The sequence below is a fragment of the Haliotis rufescens genome, unplaced genomic scaffold, assembly GCF_023055435.1.
Source record: "Haliotis rufescens isolate VD_foot unplaced genomic scaffold, xgHalRufe1.0.p SCAF_93, whole genome shotgun sequence".
NCBI classification, from domain to species: domain Eukaryota; kingdom Metazoa; phylum Mollusca; class Gastropoda; order Lepetellida; family Haliotidae; genus Haliotis; species Haliotis rufescens.
In genome coordinates this window covers 1,107,432-1,125,818 of record NW_025964387.1, presented here as the reverse complement: position 1 = coordinate 1,125,818, position 18,387 = coordinate 1,107,432, and the positions used below count along the sequence as shown (strand labels likewise).

General features: G+C 40.0%; 1 protein-coding gene across 1 annotated transcript in view; it reads right to left on the bottom strand.

The window, feature by feature from the left end:
- LOC124131979 (location of vulva defective 1-like) overlaps positions 1 to 16,253 on the bottom strand; it is a 92,567-nt gene extending 76,314 nt beyond the window's left edge. The window contains exon 1 of the mRNA XM_046495533.2: positions 15,996 to 16,253. Coding sequence (XP_046351489.2) covers positions 15,996 to 16,022 — 27 coding nt within the window. The 5' untranslated portion in view covers positions 16,023 to 16,253. The remainder of the gene's footprint in view (positions 1 to 15,995) is intronic.
- Between the last annotated feature and the right edge of the window lie 2,134 nt (positions 16,254 to 18,387).

Sequence of the window (18,387 nt, the reverse complement as noted above, 5' to 3'; positions counted from 1 at the left end):
TTCGTCTGTGTACATTAAACGTTTTCCAATTATGTCCATCATCCACAATCGTAGTAACTAAAAGGTACATTCCTCCAGTAGATGTGAGTACCAACATGTCAAGTTGACTGTGTTGTCTATTATCTAATATTATATTAAATGCTTTAATATGCTGCTATTTTCATGTTTCTGTTTCAAAATCACCTACATCTGTACAGTTAAGTTTTACTGAACAGTTAGATTTCTAACTTTCTTTCCACAGTTTGAATTTGAAATGTGACGTAATGTAAAATCTCAGCTCTCTTTATCTGAAAAAAATCTCAGCTCCTCAAAATGAAGAAGAAAAAAACATGAAACCAGAAATGATTGAACAATGTTTTAGCGGGAAATAAACCACTCTTTGTTCTTCATTGTTATGTGCGATTTGTCGCGTAGCTATCGTGTATATAACCATAACAAATAAAATAGGGAATAAACAATGGGCTTTGGGTGTCCCGAGGGATTGAACGGTGTCAAGAATGCCGAGCGAAATGACAACCCTACAGAGAAACTTCACTGAAGGCACCCCATTGACCTATTTCGCGCTACTTCCGGTTAGGAAGCGAGGCTTGGGGTGCAGAAGGTGAAGGCTGGATGACACTTGATACATATGGCGATGTAAACAAAGCACGCAATCGGGACAAACTGACAATTTGACCTTTCCGATACTGTCACGGCAAGTATTGAACATAATTCTTATTCTTATCATTGACAATGTATTCTACTGTTATCTTGTCTCTTTTCTGATATACATTTAGCAAGTGAGTCTGGCCGTTCTGTTGTGATTTCAATTTAAAATATCCATGACCACCAAGTAACACTCAGTGCAGTTTATAGTAGCAGAACTCAGACTCATACAAATCCTACTGGCATCGTGTGAAGAATAGTTCATTGTTTACTCATCATTAACCCAAACTATTTCTTTATTACCAGTCAGCTGGTCTTTGGCGAGTAGTAAATATTGACTTTTGACCATATCTAGATAGATGTCAGAAACTAACTAATTTGACATGGCGATTTTATTTATCTTATTGTAACCTATTAGAAATAGTTTAATAGAATCATAAAAAATCGGAAGTTTGCATCAGTTGTGATTTGATGTAAATTGTAATGGACTCAAATACATTCCAATAAACTATAAGACCTCTGGATCTACTAGTGCTTCTGTGTCCGCCGTCATATAGCTGGAATATTGTTGAGTGCGTCGTTAAACAACAAACAAACAAAGTGCTTCTGTGACTGTGAACAGCAGTTATTTTGGTTGCCAATTTTGACAGATTAGATAGCATGAGCTACAATATTTCTACTGGATTATTCCATAAAAATGTGTGGATATAATTAAAGTGAAATAAAGTGAAATACAGTTGTTTTGTAAACAATATTTTAACCAAAATGATATTTACTTCTCTGTAACAAAGTAATCATGTCATGAAATGAAATGAACAAAAGCCCAACAACTTCATGACCAGTATATGTTCAATCTCCAGGTGATCTGTATGTTACAGATATAGAGGATTCATCACGGGTGTTTTTTAATATGGGATAAATCAACCGAGTCTTAGTTAATCGGTTATTGCCAAGCCGTTGGTGTATTTGCATTTGGCGAGGCAAATACCGATTAACAGGACGAGGTTTATCTAACCCATGTATAAAAACACGAGTGATGAATTTTATTTATTATTTTCACATTATTGTTTCCCCTTTCAAGAATTACCGTCAGTAACTTGTCAAAATCTTACGTATAGATCGTCCGTAATGATACTTGTTTTCTATTGACGTGTAAAGTTACTGTGAACCAAAACAGACAAACTCTTAACTCCTTCATGGCATATTCCTTCGCTGAGAAACATGTTACGCGGATTATTTTAAACAAAATATTTGAACAGAGTTTTGCAGAATAATTATTCCTTTAATAACGGTAACAACATCGATTTTGAGTCATTTGATTATATATCTGATTGAATCTCACTGATATATAGGTTTCGAATCAAACCGCGCTCTCACTTTGAGAATGTCTCGTGAGGGAGAGGTCAGAGTGTGCTTAAAGACGGTGTCACTGTCACTTTCAATGACAATCCGGTCTTTTGACTGGCTTGGAGGTTTAACGAGATTAATCGTAATGTTTCCACCAGTAATGTTGTCTGCAAACATATTGTTGACACCACCAGAAACCAGAAACAAGACCACTGACTGTGTTGTCTACTGGCGATTTGGACATTATGCGCGGGGACGCTTTGCATGATGGGAGTTTCACCACCAAACTGGAATGTCTCGTATGGGAAGGAGTGTTCCGCAAATTAATGTTGATATTTGCTTGTGCTGGTCAGGATAAATATGGCAGAAATTGTTCTCAGAATGGATGTTTTTGTGACCAGTTGTCTGCATTATTTGATTTGGCGAAACATTATTTCGATCCTCCGATCTATTAAAACAGTTGCCCCAACATCAAATGTATCCATGTTGTTTGTAAACACCTGCCCACGAGCATGACGGGAATTTCACCACCAAACTGGAATGTCTCGTGTGGGAAGGTGAGGTGAGGTGAAATTGGGTTTAACGTCGCGTCCAAGATTATTGCACTTATATAGCGACGTTCGTGTGGGAAGGAGTGTTCCGCGAATTAATGTTGGATATTTGCTTGTGCTGGTCAGAATAAATATGGCACTAATTGTTCTCAGAATGGATGTTGTTTGTAAACAGCTGCTCACGAGCACCGACGAAAAAAGTCCCACTTCCGGTTATCTTATTTGCATACTTATGTCATTTGGATATGAGATTCATGTTTTTATGTGGTAAGCTTATGTCATGGATAAAAGCTTCAGTTAAATGATAAAACTCTTTGACAGTCTATAAAGATATTTCAAATTCAAAAATAAAGATTATGATTACTGTAAATAGCGAGACATTGTGAATGTTGTATAATTCTCATGGGTATTACAATCATAACGACCCGTGAAGTTCCCGTATAATGCGACTATGCTTGTCGTGAGAGGAGACTAACTGGGTCGGGTAGTCAGGCTCGCTGACTTGGTTGGTGCATGTCATCGTATCCCAATTGCGTCGATCGATGCTCATCGTGTCAATCACTGGATTGTCTGATCCAGATTCGATTATTTACAGATCGCCGTCATATAGCTGGAATAATGATGAACTGAAGAACAGGAGAACCGTATATATAGACTGGTTCAATGATCTTTTGTACCTTTGCCCCTTCAACCGCCAGCATGTTCTCAGAAGCATTAATAAAGTACTCGTTTAGGATCCTACTGAATTTTAAGGAGCCCTGTCTCGTGCATTTACATGTCAACTCTTGATGAACATTGCCACGCGTTCATCAGCTGTAACGAATATTTTCCAATAGAACCACTTTGAAAAATTAAGTTTTTTGGTTTTTTTGTCATATGTGTTCAACAAAAGAATGTCTTCTCAAAGAGTAAAAGTGCCGATGTGTTTGAGTGAGAGAAGATACTCGTAACTATCGGCTCGTATGAATGAATGGCCAGAGGGAATCTGTGATTTTCGCCAAGGAAAAGACGGTTGCTCGTGTGTTCTCCTTCACACCAAATGTGTACATGATGTTTGACATCATAACTGGTGACATTCGTTTGGCAGATACTCGAGTCTGATTATTCTCTGGGGTTTGTGTTTTGTATTTACTTTTATTTTTGGTGGACTGAGTGAGTGAGTGAGTGAGTGAGTTTAGTTTTACGCCGCTTTTAGCAATATTCCAGCAATATCACGGCGGGGGGCACCAGAAATGGGCTTCACACATTGTACCCATGTCGGGAATCGAACCCGGGTCTTCAGCGTGACGAGCGAACGCTTTAACCACTAGGCTACCCGACCACCCCCTGGTGGACTGAGGTCCCCGCGTTTCATAATAAGCTCAGGAGCATTTATCAATTATCGAGTCAACTACAAAATAAATGTTTGGGCCGAGACATTAAAACTGCTCCCAACAATGTTGCAAAACGAATATTTCTTAAGTGTTACACTACTTGTAAGAACCAGCATATCTGCACTCCTACACATCAGACGTAGTTCAAAATAAGTATGTGGCGTTATGTGTTTTATGAGACTTGTGTGAGGTGTGGGCGCTAATTGTAAAGCATGCTTACCCTTTTCACGAAAACCTGGTGTCATCATTGACTTTCAGTGATCCATTCGTTAACTTTTCATCACTGTTTTGCATTTTACACCCAATCTGGTTCAGCTGAGACTAAATATGTTCTTGCGTTCTCTGTTCACAACTCCACACCGATATGTTATGCTTGTGTAGTTCACTGCAAACATTCATACATTTCTCACCAGTCGACTTTGTAATATATACCAACCTTCACGATGTAACAAAGACATGTGACGGTACAACAGTTTTACAATGTCCATAGTTTCTTTCATTGACATGACGACCATAGACTGGTATACAAAGACGTTGTTAATGTTTCAGGCGTAACCGTCGGTCATTATTAGGCTCATCACTAAACCAGCACTGCCGTTTTATGAGTCTGGGGGGAGTGCATAGCAGATACAAAGGTGTTTACAACCTTGTGAGGATTTTCATGCATGGTAGATTTACGATAAGTGGGTTTGTGATGAAGCTGTGTATGAGTCCCCATGGGATTGGAGCAAGGTTGTTACTAAAAGTACAAGATTGCAAGATTTGAAAAGTGTATTGAAAGCACAATTTCATATATGCCAGGACATTATTTTGCGTCAGTAATCCATTCTCATGATGCACAGATAAAACCCTTTCCATAATCACAAGGACTATCTACAGAGTCCTTTGTAAGATCATTGACTACATCATTGTACTTCAAGAATAGGGATTCTTAACATATGTGTTGAACAGAGTGTGACATCTGTCAATAGAGACTTGCACGGATTTTTACGCGTTGAATGGATTTTTTTCACGAATCTTCACCTCGTTAAATCCCGTAAACCGTGCTGCTAACATTAACTCATTCATTATTACAAGTTCACATAATCCACAGAACGATATTCGGTGGCATATTTGTGTGTGGCAATGATGTGTTTTGACACTCAGTGGCAACTCGAAGTGTGACGTAACAAGCCAGTGACGTCACATTCTACATGAAATTAGAAAACATTCGATTCTGATTGGTCAGAGGTTTCACATTACAACTACCCCGAGCTCCCCTGATTGAACCAGCTGATCTGACGGCCAAATCGCCTCTTAAGCTTCTACATAAAGTATGTGTTTCAAAATCATTGTCGACAGTCACTTTGAAATTACGATATGAACACTTTTAGTATATAAAATGTACAGTTGCGGTTATAACAATATTCAAAGTATTTGTGGAAATAATTTTTGGGCAGAAAACTCGATATTTCAACACCTTGCAAGAGCGTTTCTATATCCAATCCTGACGTCACATCTTTGCGTCACAGTGAGCAGTGTCACGTCATAACAGTATCGTGCAGAGTAGAGCGAAACCTTGCAAGTAAAAGCGACGGAACCCATTCCATATTATACGAAATCTATGTTAAGAGCAGAGTCTATTGTACGTTTCCGACTATATCTTGAAATCATCACAGAACAAGCTTGTTCGATTGTACTTCAAAAGTACCTCAAAATGTAAACAACAAAGGCTTGGCGCTGCTGGAATATTGCTCGACAGAAAGCAATTGGACTATTGGAAAGTTGAAGTCGTCTCTCTTGTCATACAGTCTCGTGGGGAGTATTTTATCACTCTGAATCTTTATGCATAGTTCTATATATGAAACGGATGACCCATTTTCACGGGACTCCTTTATTCAAATTCAGCAGGTAAATCAGAACTGAGTTTTCTCTGGGGTGTTTTACGCTTTCGGTGACCACATAGTGTATGCGAGTTAAGTATTACGATGCAAAACTGTTTAATCTAATCAAGAATGCGATTCTGTATATGAGCGCTAGAAAAAGGGGCTAGTATTCATTTTTGAAAATAGTATATTTTGGATAACACTTCCTTTGCAAAGTACAGATTCTCATACTTTTTGGGGACCGAGATCTTGAAAACATCTGAAACATTACTGTTCTTTATATATATATATATATATAAAACTTTCTAAATTACATTAATGAAGGCTCCGCGATTCGCTGTGCAGAGTTGCGTCCCTTGGGCACGCCAGAAACCTAGTATGATTGTGGGTTTGAATCCCGGTTCGCCCCGATTATGTTTCTAGGTTTGTCAGCACCATACCCGTGCTCGTGGGTTTCACCGAGGTGGTAAACGTCTAAGACCTGCATCACTTCGGGCTTTCCTCCCACATTAAGGGAGTAACTGGATTACTGTTAAAATCGGCGTTAAACCCAACTCACTCACTCACTCGTAATCTAACATAAGGATCGTGATTGGTCAAAATCAAGCACATGACCTAAGACAGCCAGTCAAATTACAACAATTTATACCGTCTTTGTGTATGATATATTTCAGAATTAGACGAAAGATCTTGTTATTTTAAACGTTTAAAGCAGGAAATAGGGACCTGTGTTTAGGTTACGACCAGTGACAAAGATTTCTCATGCATTTATTTTGGCATTAAACATCGTGTTGAGGCGACAAATGCCGAGAAGTCATTGGACTCACATTACACGATCGCGCGAAAAGATGGGAATACTAACGTAGATGTAAGTTGGATAGTTTTAGAAATATGTTTGTTGATTTTGTTTAACACTTTATTCAATTTATTTACGATTTGCTTGAAACTTTATATTGCTCTTTGAGATGTTCGATGTCGGTTTGACATGATCGGTTGTCCCAGCGTATTTGCTCTTCAAATCTTTTGATTAATTGACATGAAATAAGTATTTTCTGACTTTGTGAAAAGAGATAGATATAAATGAATGATATGACGGGTAGGTAGGCAATTTAAACTATTTTTTTTTTGAAGTGGCTACCGTGTGGCCGGTGCAGGAGGCTCAAATGACTCCCTAGGCTCAGACGACGCTAAAGTCATTTGAGCCTAGGCCTTTATCTTTACAAATCAGTATAGAGAACAAATCTGTCGGATTCGAATGTAATACCAACACTGCCGCCGAGACAAGGCAACATGGTCTTCGATAGTGTACATGTAGTGTGTACATAGTGCAGTACTGACGGCAATCTACGCTTCTGCGAGCGTAATAATCGATCATGCATACGTCTGTTATTTGTAGCTGAATGGATTACCGATGTTTTAGTAACAAAGCTGTTTGTCATTGGCAGCTGTGAATACATGTACATGTGTGTGGTGCATGGGGGAGACAAGTAAAACACATTGATCAATACAGCCATAGCATAAAGCTATTCACAGGGGAGTCGCTTTAATCTGAATATCAAATTGACTGGATTTAATTCATTCAAATTCGTCAAATACCAACTGCTTTCCATCAAATCCGTGTCATATCACTCGTCAACCGCTTCCACAATTAGAGGCAGATCCGTCACGGGTTGGGCACTTGATGACCCTAGAACCGCAACAATACGCTATCTGACATAATTTTAGGATTTCCAGGGTACCCGCAGCTACCTTACCCCAGATTAAACATTTGCCATGTGTTCAAGTTTCATATTGTTCCCAGTTTTGGGTGTCAGCGTTGGATTGAGACTCGTGGGTTGTCCGAGCATCATGCTGTGGGGTGGAGTTGGGCTTGCACGGAGGGTCAGCCCTGTGGTCTTCCAGAATATCGGTCCAGGGAGAGGCAATGGTGTCACAGCAGCTAGGTACATTGATCAAGTCTTGAGACCACACGCCATACCTCATTTGGCACGTCGCCGCAACCACGAGTTTCAGCGTGATAACGCCCGTGCCCACACTGCAAGAGCAAGAAGAGACTTCCTCCTGCAGAATCGCATCAGAACCTTCCCTCAGTCGCGATTGAAATCCCATTGAGCACCTGTGGGACGAGATTCAAAGACGGCTGAATGACGTCCGACCAAGGCCGAAACTGCAGCTGAACTGCGTCAGGCGTTCCTCAGAGTGTGGGCTCAAGTGCCTATGGCCTTCATCAACCGCCTCACCCATTCCATGTATCGACGTTGATCAGGTTCGGGTTCGATCCCCAGCATGTGGGAAGCCAATTCTGTTAACATCCGCCTTAATATTGCAAGAGTGTTGCTGACAGCAGCGTGCTACCATTTAGTCAGGCCATTGGCTGCTTCATCACTCCCACATTGTTAATTGTAGACTGTATCCGCCAGTTACACCAAAACTGAAAATCTAATCAGCAGAATGGATCATGCTTTCCAACAAATGACATATTGATAACGTTGCAGTGTTAAAAGGTCGTCAAATAGATGGACATCGCATGTGGCGATTAACGGAGAAATTTGAAGCACGTTGAGTTTTATAATGGTAAACATGATAATGCGGATGTATCATCGTAAACTCCTCAACGGTAAACAATTGAACATGATCTTTGAGAGTAATAGGCGACTAACGGGCTCGGGTGGTCAGGCTCGCTGACTTGGTTGATGCATGTCATCCTATTCCAATTGCGTGGATCGATGCTCTTGTTGTCAATCATTGGATTGTCTTGTCCAGACTCGCTTATTGACATACCGCCGTCATATAGCTGGAATATTGCTGAGTGCGGCGTTAAACAACATACAAACAAATGTTTAGGGAATGTTTCCACGGCAACGTCCTGTCAGTTTTCATGTTCATATTGGCCGAATATTTGTTGTGGTGGAGGCGAAGGGGAGACGGTTTGACAAACTATCTGTATCTAATCTACATGTATATCAAGGAAGCGCCGACTGAAAAATGTGTCTCCAAAAATATCCCATAATATTAAAGTGTCGATCGGCAGCTTATCACAAATCTGAATATTCCTTTGACAATCAATCAACCAACCAACCAACCAACCAACCATGTGTTTCAGTCTCATTTGTTTACATGTATAAAGTATGCATACTTTCATCGTATTTGCATAAGATAACGTGAAAATAACCATTCGCTCTGCGATTTAGGATAGACACTAATTCCATAGAGCTAGGCTTTATAAATATTTATAAACCTATCATGGTGTTGTAACCATCTCCCAGACGATCTTTCTTTTGTAGAAAGACAACTCAGCGAGACACGCTGTTTTGGTGACCCTTTGTCAGGTTTTACAATTGCTCCCCAGGTTTTACAATTGCAATTGTAAAACCTGGGGAGCAATTGTAAAACCTGAGGAGCAATTGTAAAACCTGACAAAGGGTCACCAAAACGGAAACAAAAGTCATCCTCATCCTTTTCTGCAGAATGTTCATCAATTAACTTACTTTGAGTAAGGAAAATATCGTCATCGTCAGACATCCTCTCTTGTGAACAGTCAACGACAAAATGCCATGTGGAAAGACGCACGCGGTTTTTTCTGCACGTACGGCCCTCTTCTGCACGTGCAGTCCGCGCAGCGGCCCACGATAACAACTGTTTTAAAGCGTGTCTCGTTATACCGCGCTTATTTGCGACCCGTATACCGCGTAAATATAAGCTCCAAAAATGACATAGATTAATGGATATCGGTTTATAAGTTGGACAAACCATTCCACCTCAGGAATGGTATGATTGTATAACCGGGTAGGCACAGAAAAGCCGCGTCCTCGGCTTTGTATAACCGGGTAGGCACAGAAAAGCCGCGTCCTCGGCTTTTCTGTGCCTACCCGGTTATACAATCATACCATTCCTGAGGTGGAATGGTTTCTCCATTACATACAACATAAAATATGTACTTACATAGTCAAATTAGCCGTAACTAAATTCCCTTCATTTGGGTAAAATGGCATAGCAGGTTCTGGCAGTGTAAATATGAGAACTAGGTATATGTGCGTTCAGTTCGTTTCATATTGCTCACACGCATAAGTTGATACATTAAAGTAGGGTTTAATGGACACTGTACGAGTTGCATGTGAGTCAGCTGAGTTGCAGAGATCGTCGCGGCAGCGTTGGGAAATTCGCTGTTAGGTCAGTGCGTTGACCCTAAAACGAACGTGCCATGTACATGATATGTCAGGTCCTACTATGCTGAACCGCAAATGAAACGTCACGCCAAGTAACATTGCATGACAGGTTGTCATTTAAATATCTGGGTAATTTTTGTCAAAGTTTTATAAAAATATATATATCCACCCAGATCGGATAATTTTCATTCGTTATTGAATTGCTACCACATGCCAAGATTGACAAGAGACACCAAGCCTTTGGACGATTGCAAGCTGGACAAAGCGCCCGCAAGAAGCCAGTGCATTTCAAGTCCACGTAAGGACCACAAACTGGCTCCAGCAACGTTACCAGACCACCAACACTAAAGATGACTGACCACGTAGTGGAAGACCAAGGGTCACCACCCGACGTCAGATTGTGCGACAGCATCTTCAAGATCGCTTCATGACTGCATGACAGACCATGGGGACACACCAGCGACACATTAGTGCGGACACCGTGAGTCGACGATTGACGAGCAGACACCCCCTCTGTCACAGGCCACACCGATGACCCATTCTGACATCACGTCATCACCGGGGCCGTCTTCAGTCAACAACAACACCAGCATTGGCAACAACAGCAGTGGAGAAGAGTCCTCGTCTCAGGCGAGAGCCGTTACTGCATCTCAACAGCAGATAAAAGAGAGAGAGAGCCTGCGACCCGTTGGGAACGTTAGTCGGGTGCTTGTGTTGTTGAGAGAGACTCGTAGGGTGGTCCGAGCATCATGCTGTGGGGTGGAATTGGGCTTGCACAGAGGGTCGGCCCTTTAGTCTTCCTGAACATCGGTCCAGGGAGAGGCAATGGTGTCAAAGCAGCTCGGTACATTGATCAAGTCTTGAGACCACATGCCATACCTCATTTGGCACGTCGCCGCAACCGCGAGTTTCAGCATGATAACGCCCGTGCCTAAACTGCGAGAGCAACAAGAGACTTCCTCCAGCAGAATGGCAACAGAACCATGCAGTGGCCTTCCCTCAGTCGCGATTTAAATCCCATTGAGCACCTGTGGGACCAGATTCAAAGACGGCTGAATGACGTCCGACCAAGGCCGAAGAGTGTGTGGTTATGGCCTTCAACAACCGCCTCATCCATTCCATGTATCGACGTTGCACGGCAGTCATCAATGCACATGGCGGACACAATAGATATTGACTTGTGATGCCATTTTCGCAGAGACTAGTGTTGTGTTTCACTTTAAGAACATTTGACACTTTAATTTTAACCTTGAAGATCAGTTTTGCCATGTTTCATCTTTTTAATATGTCTCAAAGTATGTTTAGCGTGTTGGACAAATAAGGTTTCTCATATATCTATCCAAGGTGATGTTTCTTTTTCGGTTCAGTATATATCGTGTGCACTAGTGTATGAATCCCTATAAAATAGTGATGATACCAGGCGTTCCGGAAAAGGTGAATCGCGTGATGCTCTTTGAAGTCTTAATAAAATGGCTTGCTCAAAAGTACCTCAAACGTACCCCCAAGAGACACCAAAGGCTGGAGCTGCTGGAATATTGGTCGACATGAAGGGAAAGTTGACAATTGGAAAGTTGAAGTCATCCGTCTTCTTATGCAGTCTTTTTTTAAATATATTTGTCATTCTGAATCTTTAAGCATATATCTAAGTATGAAACAGATGAGGCGGTTTCGCTGTTCTCAATTAGCTCAGGAGCGTGGATGTTTGGAGAGTTTAAAGAATCCAGTACAAAAGAGGATTGAATGTTTTGGAGTTGATAGTGCAATAAATTATGCATGGTTTTGACAGAAACGTAGATATTTTGGATTTTTGTGTATTTGATATAATTCCATATACATGTATATTATATATTAATATCAAGTATGTTATAATGATCCGATGCTGATGGAAATTGTCAGCAAGTCAAGAAACATGGTGGAGAATCTGCACCAGGTTCTGCAGTCGTCACATATATAAATAAATAGCCTGAACATGTATGAGGCAATACTTGTCTAAAGTTAATGTTCCATGTCAGAGTGGGAGAGAGAGACACGACGCACCATTTCGATCAGCCGGCGACGTCAATACTTCATGAGTTCGGATACACTAGGTTTTCGATATCTGCCGATTCAATTGGACGTAACAGGCAAACTATTAGTGACAATTATATGAATGGATCACTATAATCAGTGATGACACCAGGTGTTATCGAATCAAGCCACTGTTCAAGCGAGAGGGGAGTGGAGAGCGCTGAGATCAGTGAGCGTTTAGGCGGCAACGAATGAAACGACAATATTTCTAGCTTGACAACGTGTGCAACGCATGCGACAACCTTGCTGCCATTAAACTTATCCTTATCCTTAAAGGGGAAGGGTACACGCAAAAATCACTTTCTTTCTTTTTCTAAACAAAACGCAATTTTAGAATTAGTTAATATCTGTGTTTGAAAATGTAATCTCATTTTTTTCACAGTGAAAGTAGGAAGCTCACAATAGTGTGAAAATGATATGCCGATATGAGGCCTTCGTTTTTCGAGCTAAACAGGCCTGAGTTATCCCCCTTAGATTATGACGTAATTGGTGCCAGTTCAACTGGATCCCTGTCTATTGCCCAACGCAAAAGATATCAAGTACCAGTTTTCGGTAAAACAACATGGCCTACGACACACTCCGGCGCAGTGGTGACTCAGCATAACACTATGCTGGCTGGCATCCGAGACGCTAGAATCACACAGCTGTACCTACACCACGTGAAGCGGCTCTAACATAGCATGATGACGTCATAATGTTTATCAATTGGCACCAATGACGTCATGTTGCAAGGGGCATAAGCCATGGTGTTTTTGTTATGGAAATAGAACACTTGGTAAATGTTAAAAATATAAATCGTTTTAATGAAAAAAATATGTTAATTAATTGTGATATTTTTATATTTTTGTCTATGACACGACTAGGTTAACACTTTTAATGTGGAAAAAGTACAAGAAAAATAGGTTCATTTCCATGTGAACTTGCCCTTTAAGGCACACACAATAATTTATGCCCTAGTTGGCTCATTTCCCTTGCATGAGTTCCACACGAACTCACATTTCATTGTTTGATTTAGTATAAACACGAGTCATCGGTTGTCAAGGGAATACATCGTAAAGACAGCCTCTATTCTGTTTTTCAGGAATCATATATTTCATTCTCTGTTGGTGTTGGCACAACAACACAAGCTTCAAATAAATAATACAAAACTCTTAAGACTCGATTTGTCAAGGGGAAAATTGGATGGAAGATCTTCAATAAAACAATGCCTTAGGCAGTGGTGGTACCATGTCTTGATCAGATGTTTAAGTCAGTGATTATGGAAACAATACACTGGGTATAGAAGATATTACCCAAGTGTGTTTCCGTCCCTTAGATGTCGCATTTAGGATGAATAAAATACATGTTTTTCCTAATGTATGGTACGTGTATTTACTATACGGAAACACCTAGGGGTCATAATCCCTTTATCATTTTCTGTTATTCTTAAATAAAGGCGGTCAACGTCTTCATTATCCTACGAAACAGATTCAATTGGGCGTAAAAAGCAAACTAGCTGTGAAAATGGAAGGCTGAAAATCAGTGACGAGAGTTCGCGAAAATTGTAAGCATACCGTGTATGAATGAACAGAAATTTGATGATGGAGCGCCAACTGTGTACAACCCAGCTGTTTGACAGAAACCAACACACATAGGGGAACTAAATTTATTTGGGACATTTTGGGGGGTTGTTGTATAGACTTGTTTCAGTTACTGCTGCAAAACCAGATATTTTGTTAATTGAAATTATCAGGCTAAATAATAAAAGAAAACAGCTTGCAACAATGTATATTTTGTGACACAATTTCTCTTTTTCAAATGCCTGAAGCATAATTATTTTTATCAAGCATTTTCTGAGACAATCTATTTTTTTTTATTTAACCAACCAATAAACATTAATTGTATAGTTACGAAACCAATGGTGATAAAACAATTACGAATTTATGTGGAAAACAATTGCCAAAACACTATCTAGAAATTTCAATTTATGTGGAAAACAATCGAGATAAAACAATTATTCAGAATCCGAATTTATGTGGAAAACAATGGTACCAAAACAATCACTAGAAATCCGAATCCATGTAGAAAACTATGATGCTAAAACAATTACTGGAAATCCGAATTTATGTGAAAAACAATGGTACCAAAACAATCACTAGAAATCCGAATCCATGTGGAAAACTATGATGCTAAAACAATTACTGGAAATCCGAATTTATGTGAAAAACAATGATACCAAAACAAGCACTAGAAATCCGAATCCATGAGGAAAAATGTGATGCTAAAACAATTACTAGAAATCCAGTTTTATGTGGAAAACAATGATACCAAAACACTTACTAGAAATCCATAATTCATTTTGGAAACAAATTTATTACTTGCCCGTGAAAAGATCACCTCTTTAATAAACATACATTGTGTAATGTAGCGCGTTCAACTGTACTGCCGGAACAAGTTCCATTAAAAAACATTGCAAGCCCTCAGCATCTCTTGGCTTACTCAACGGCATTGCGTGAGGACATAATAGATCACTGAGGGGAGCTTATGCACACTCAATAACCCCCGCAACCCCGTTGCTCGGCTGACGTAACATGGCATTGTTGCGCCGGTGGATGTTGCAAGAAAATTCCACAAATCACGTCATAGAGTATTGCGACGTTATTGTAAACTTTGTGGTGCAGGTCCCGTTGCACAAGGCGATCGTATTGTCGAAACGACAGTCATAAGTTTCTGTTAAAGTGTGAGTTACGATAACCCTAGAGCTACGATAACTTTGTGGAATTTGTATGGTATTAAATTAAATTAAACATTTTGGATCGTGTAGGTGTCTGCCTATTCATAACTGACAGTGACATTCTAAAAAAGTTATAAATGGCAAGTAATAAATAAAATACTAAACTCGCTCCCCTGTAATACCAATTTCACGAAACTCATGAATAATTCTGGTATCTGACTCGCGTTCGCTCGTCAAATACCAGAACTATTCACTCGTTTCATAAAATTGGTATTACACGGGAGCTCGTTTAGTATTCTATTTAAAAGAAAACAAACGTGATCTAGCGAGGTAACAAAGCGGTTATAGGATGACGTTTTACGAGATATCACCGCCCGCCCGATTTGAGGGAATCATCACTAACGCAGTTGTTCTTAACTCTTTTTGAAAGTACAAGTACATGTCGTACCACTCTTGCTCAAAAGTCTGTTTGTAAAGATGTTTAGAATTTTTATCGTAGGCATGTGCAACAGGGGGTTTCCGTGTTTGTTCAGGTAAACAATTGACTTCCACGTGTTTGTGATGGGTGCAACTAGGGGGCAATGTACGCTCATCTTTTCGAAAAAAAACTTCACTATCTAAAGTGTTTCATAAACACATGCTCATGATACAGTCGAAATAGTACAATTGACTCTGCTTTTAGCTGATATTTCTTATACATATGGAAAGGGGTTTGTCGCTTTTATTTATCAAAAGCTTTTTTTAACAATGACATTTGTTTACATTTAATTAAATAGAAGCGACGTAACCCTTTCCTTAATCATAAAAAAATATCTGCATAGAGCAAGGTAGGATTCCGATATTATCATAAGCACGTTAATAAAAGCGAAAAAACACTTTCCACATTCATAAGAAGTCTCCAAGCCTCTGCCAAAAGCAGAGTCGACTCTACCATTCCAAGTGTTCGCGAAAAGTGCTTATGCTGCTCCACCGGTAGCAACCGTCACAAACACATGCAGAAGCAAGTCAATTGTTCATTTGAAAATGCACGGACACATATCTTTCAAGTCTAAATTGTGAATTGCGTCGGGCATATTTTTTTGTCACAATGCGTCGAATTTGGAAATATCATGCACATGTCTACCATAAACGTTTTGAAAGCTTATCTGGGAACACATGAAACACGGGGGGAAAATTATACGGAAAATTTTACAACATCCTTTTCATTGTCGTGTTGTATGCCAACTGTAGTTTAAATAGTTTCTTTACATAATGCAGCGTTTACTTACCAGAATCATTCCGTCTCTCATGTTCATATACAAAACCTCACGGTGATCTGAATGAAGGGGCTTCGATCAATCGACATATATGACACTTGACAGGGCTATAACATTACAGCTACCGGCCCATGCGAATTATTGGTCGCGTGGAGCTGTTTCAAAGGTATCCATCGATAATGACGTCCCGACAGCCGACGGTGTCTATTTCACTTGTGTGACAATTAATAATTCACAGCTTAACTTCGATGCTGACAAAGGAGTCGGACATCATCACTCTATTGACACCGTATTTGAAATTCACGAAAACAACTCATTCCAAAATGTATTTGGGACGTGTACATACGGCTTGGGAGATACAGCACGGAACAATGGTCATACCGTACCAATGCAAATAGCGTACACCCAGTGGATTGCCAGGAATCACGTTGTGATTGCAAAACAAGAATTACAAGTTGTTAGGAAAATCACAGATATCGTGTTACACAGTGTATTGTGCTTAGCTTCCAATATTCAGTTGAAACGATAGGCAGGTAATCCCGACGGTAGGTCCTAAGTCATGTTCTGTTTGCCGTAGCTAGTGTAACCATCGAAACATGAGACGTTACTGCATTCTGCGCAGTGGCACACTGATTAATCCGTTTAATATTTTAATTGCCTTTTATCGAATGGAATAAGTGTGAGCAAGTGCGAAAGGTTTCCCATAACAAATAGGGGTTGAGAAACAAAAAAAATAAATTGATTAAACATCCAATGTATTGTGTTTCAGTTCGAAACTGATTATACCTGATGATCGTCAGTATGCAGCGAGTGACAGGAGCAATTATAAGAATGTCATGTAATATTATGTTCACGCAAACTGCTGTTACACTTAGGCTGTAGAGGGTCAGTAGCTTGTGTCGCCACCCCTGTTGCTGATCTCATCGGTGAGTCAGGGCAAGTAACAATGCGGTCCACTACAGGTTACACACAACCAAATGTTTTCCCATAGACTTCTGTAGTAACGTTATATTTTTTTTTTAAATAACTAGGCATTCAACAGCTATTACCTGTACGTGTGTGCAGTTTGGCCTTAGAGCAGCAATAAAAAAATTTAAAATGACTTGCTAAGCCAGCTCCTTTTCCGAGTACCGGAAGCTAAACACACCACCCCCAGTTTTGCACCAAATGTCACCTTCTTGAAAATAGCTGTGGTCACATTCAGCATAAGTCATCATGTTGAAAAAAACAGTACTAAATAAAGAAAAACATGGTCAGTTTTTAATAACTGGATGGATGTACATTTGAAAGACAGAATATCCTCCAATCACAGCCTGCAGAAATCTCTCGATCTGCACTGAAAACCGCACTGTCCAAACTGGTACTGATTTGGTGTAGTAGAACCTCGAGGATGCACAGTCCCAATATCACGTGGCATAGAATTCCGTCTGTAAACAGGTAAAATAGGTATTAGGTCAACATGCAGACCAATCTATCCTGCAAATGTATTCATCAGAGAATTGAGCCCTGGTTCTTTTTCGTGGCAACTCTCAAATTTAACCACAAGGCTGTGCCATCATATCTTGTATTACTGACGTAATATGGAGACTTGCTGTTCATGACGGAAGTTGCAAACATTGTTTAGTCACTAACATGTCCTTAGGAAAGGAAAAGAACATTTAGCATCATGTTATTCCAGTAATACAGTGACACCGGTGGCCAAGATGTCTAAGTCGCTGAGTTGCGTCCTTTGGGCACGTCAGAACCTAAAATCGTGGGTTCGAATCCCGGTTCCCCTGATTATGTTTCTAGTTACTTCTGCTCATGGCATTCCTTAGTGCTTTCCTCCCACATTAGGGGCGGTCGGGTAGCCTAGTGGTTAAAGCGTTCGCTCGTCACGCCGAAGACCCGGGTTCGTTTCTGACATGGGTACAATGTGTGAAGCCCATTTCTGGTGTCCCCCGCCGTGATATTGCTGGAATATTGCTAAAAGCGGCGTAAAACCATACTCACTCACTCCTCCCACATTAGGTTGACAGGCTTTGACGTAACTGGAATACTGTTCAAACCTCACTCACTCAACAATAATACAACACGAAATGTTGACAATATTTACAAGACAATATAATCGTTTAACGTTGCACCTTTATCACCTGATGAATTGATATTTATATTTTCCGGGTAACTCTTGTTTTGCCTTTTAAATTACTATGTTTATTTCCAGTTAGAGCCTGTTTGTTGGTTTCTAATAATTCAGTAATATTATGATAAGTAATATTCCACTATAACAATGATGAACTTCATCTAATTTCCATTATGACAAGATAAGCTTATTATCAAGGAATGAAACTTTATGATATATATACATACACACATTGACGACACTCATCTTATCGTATATCCAATATGTCGAAGGTTATACTCT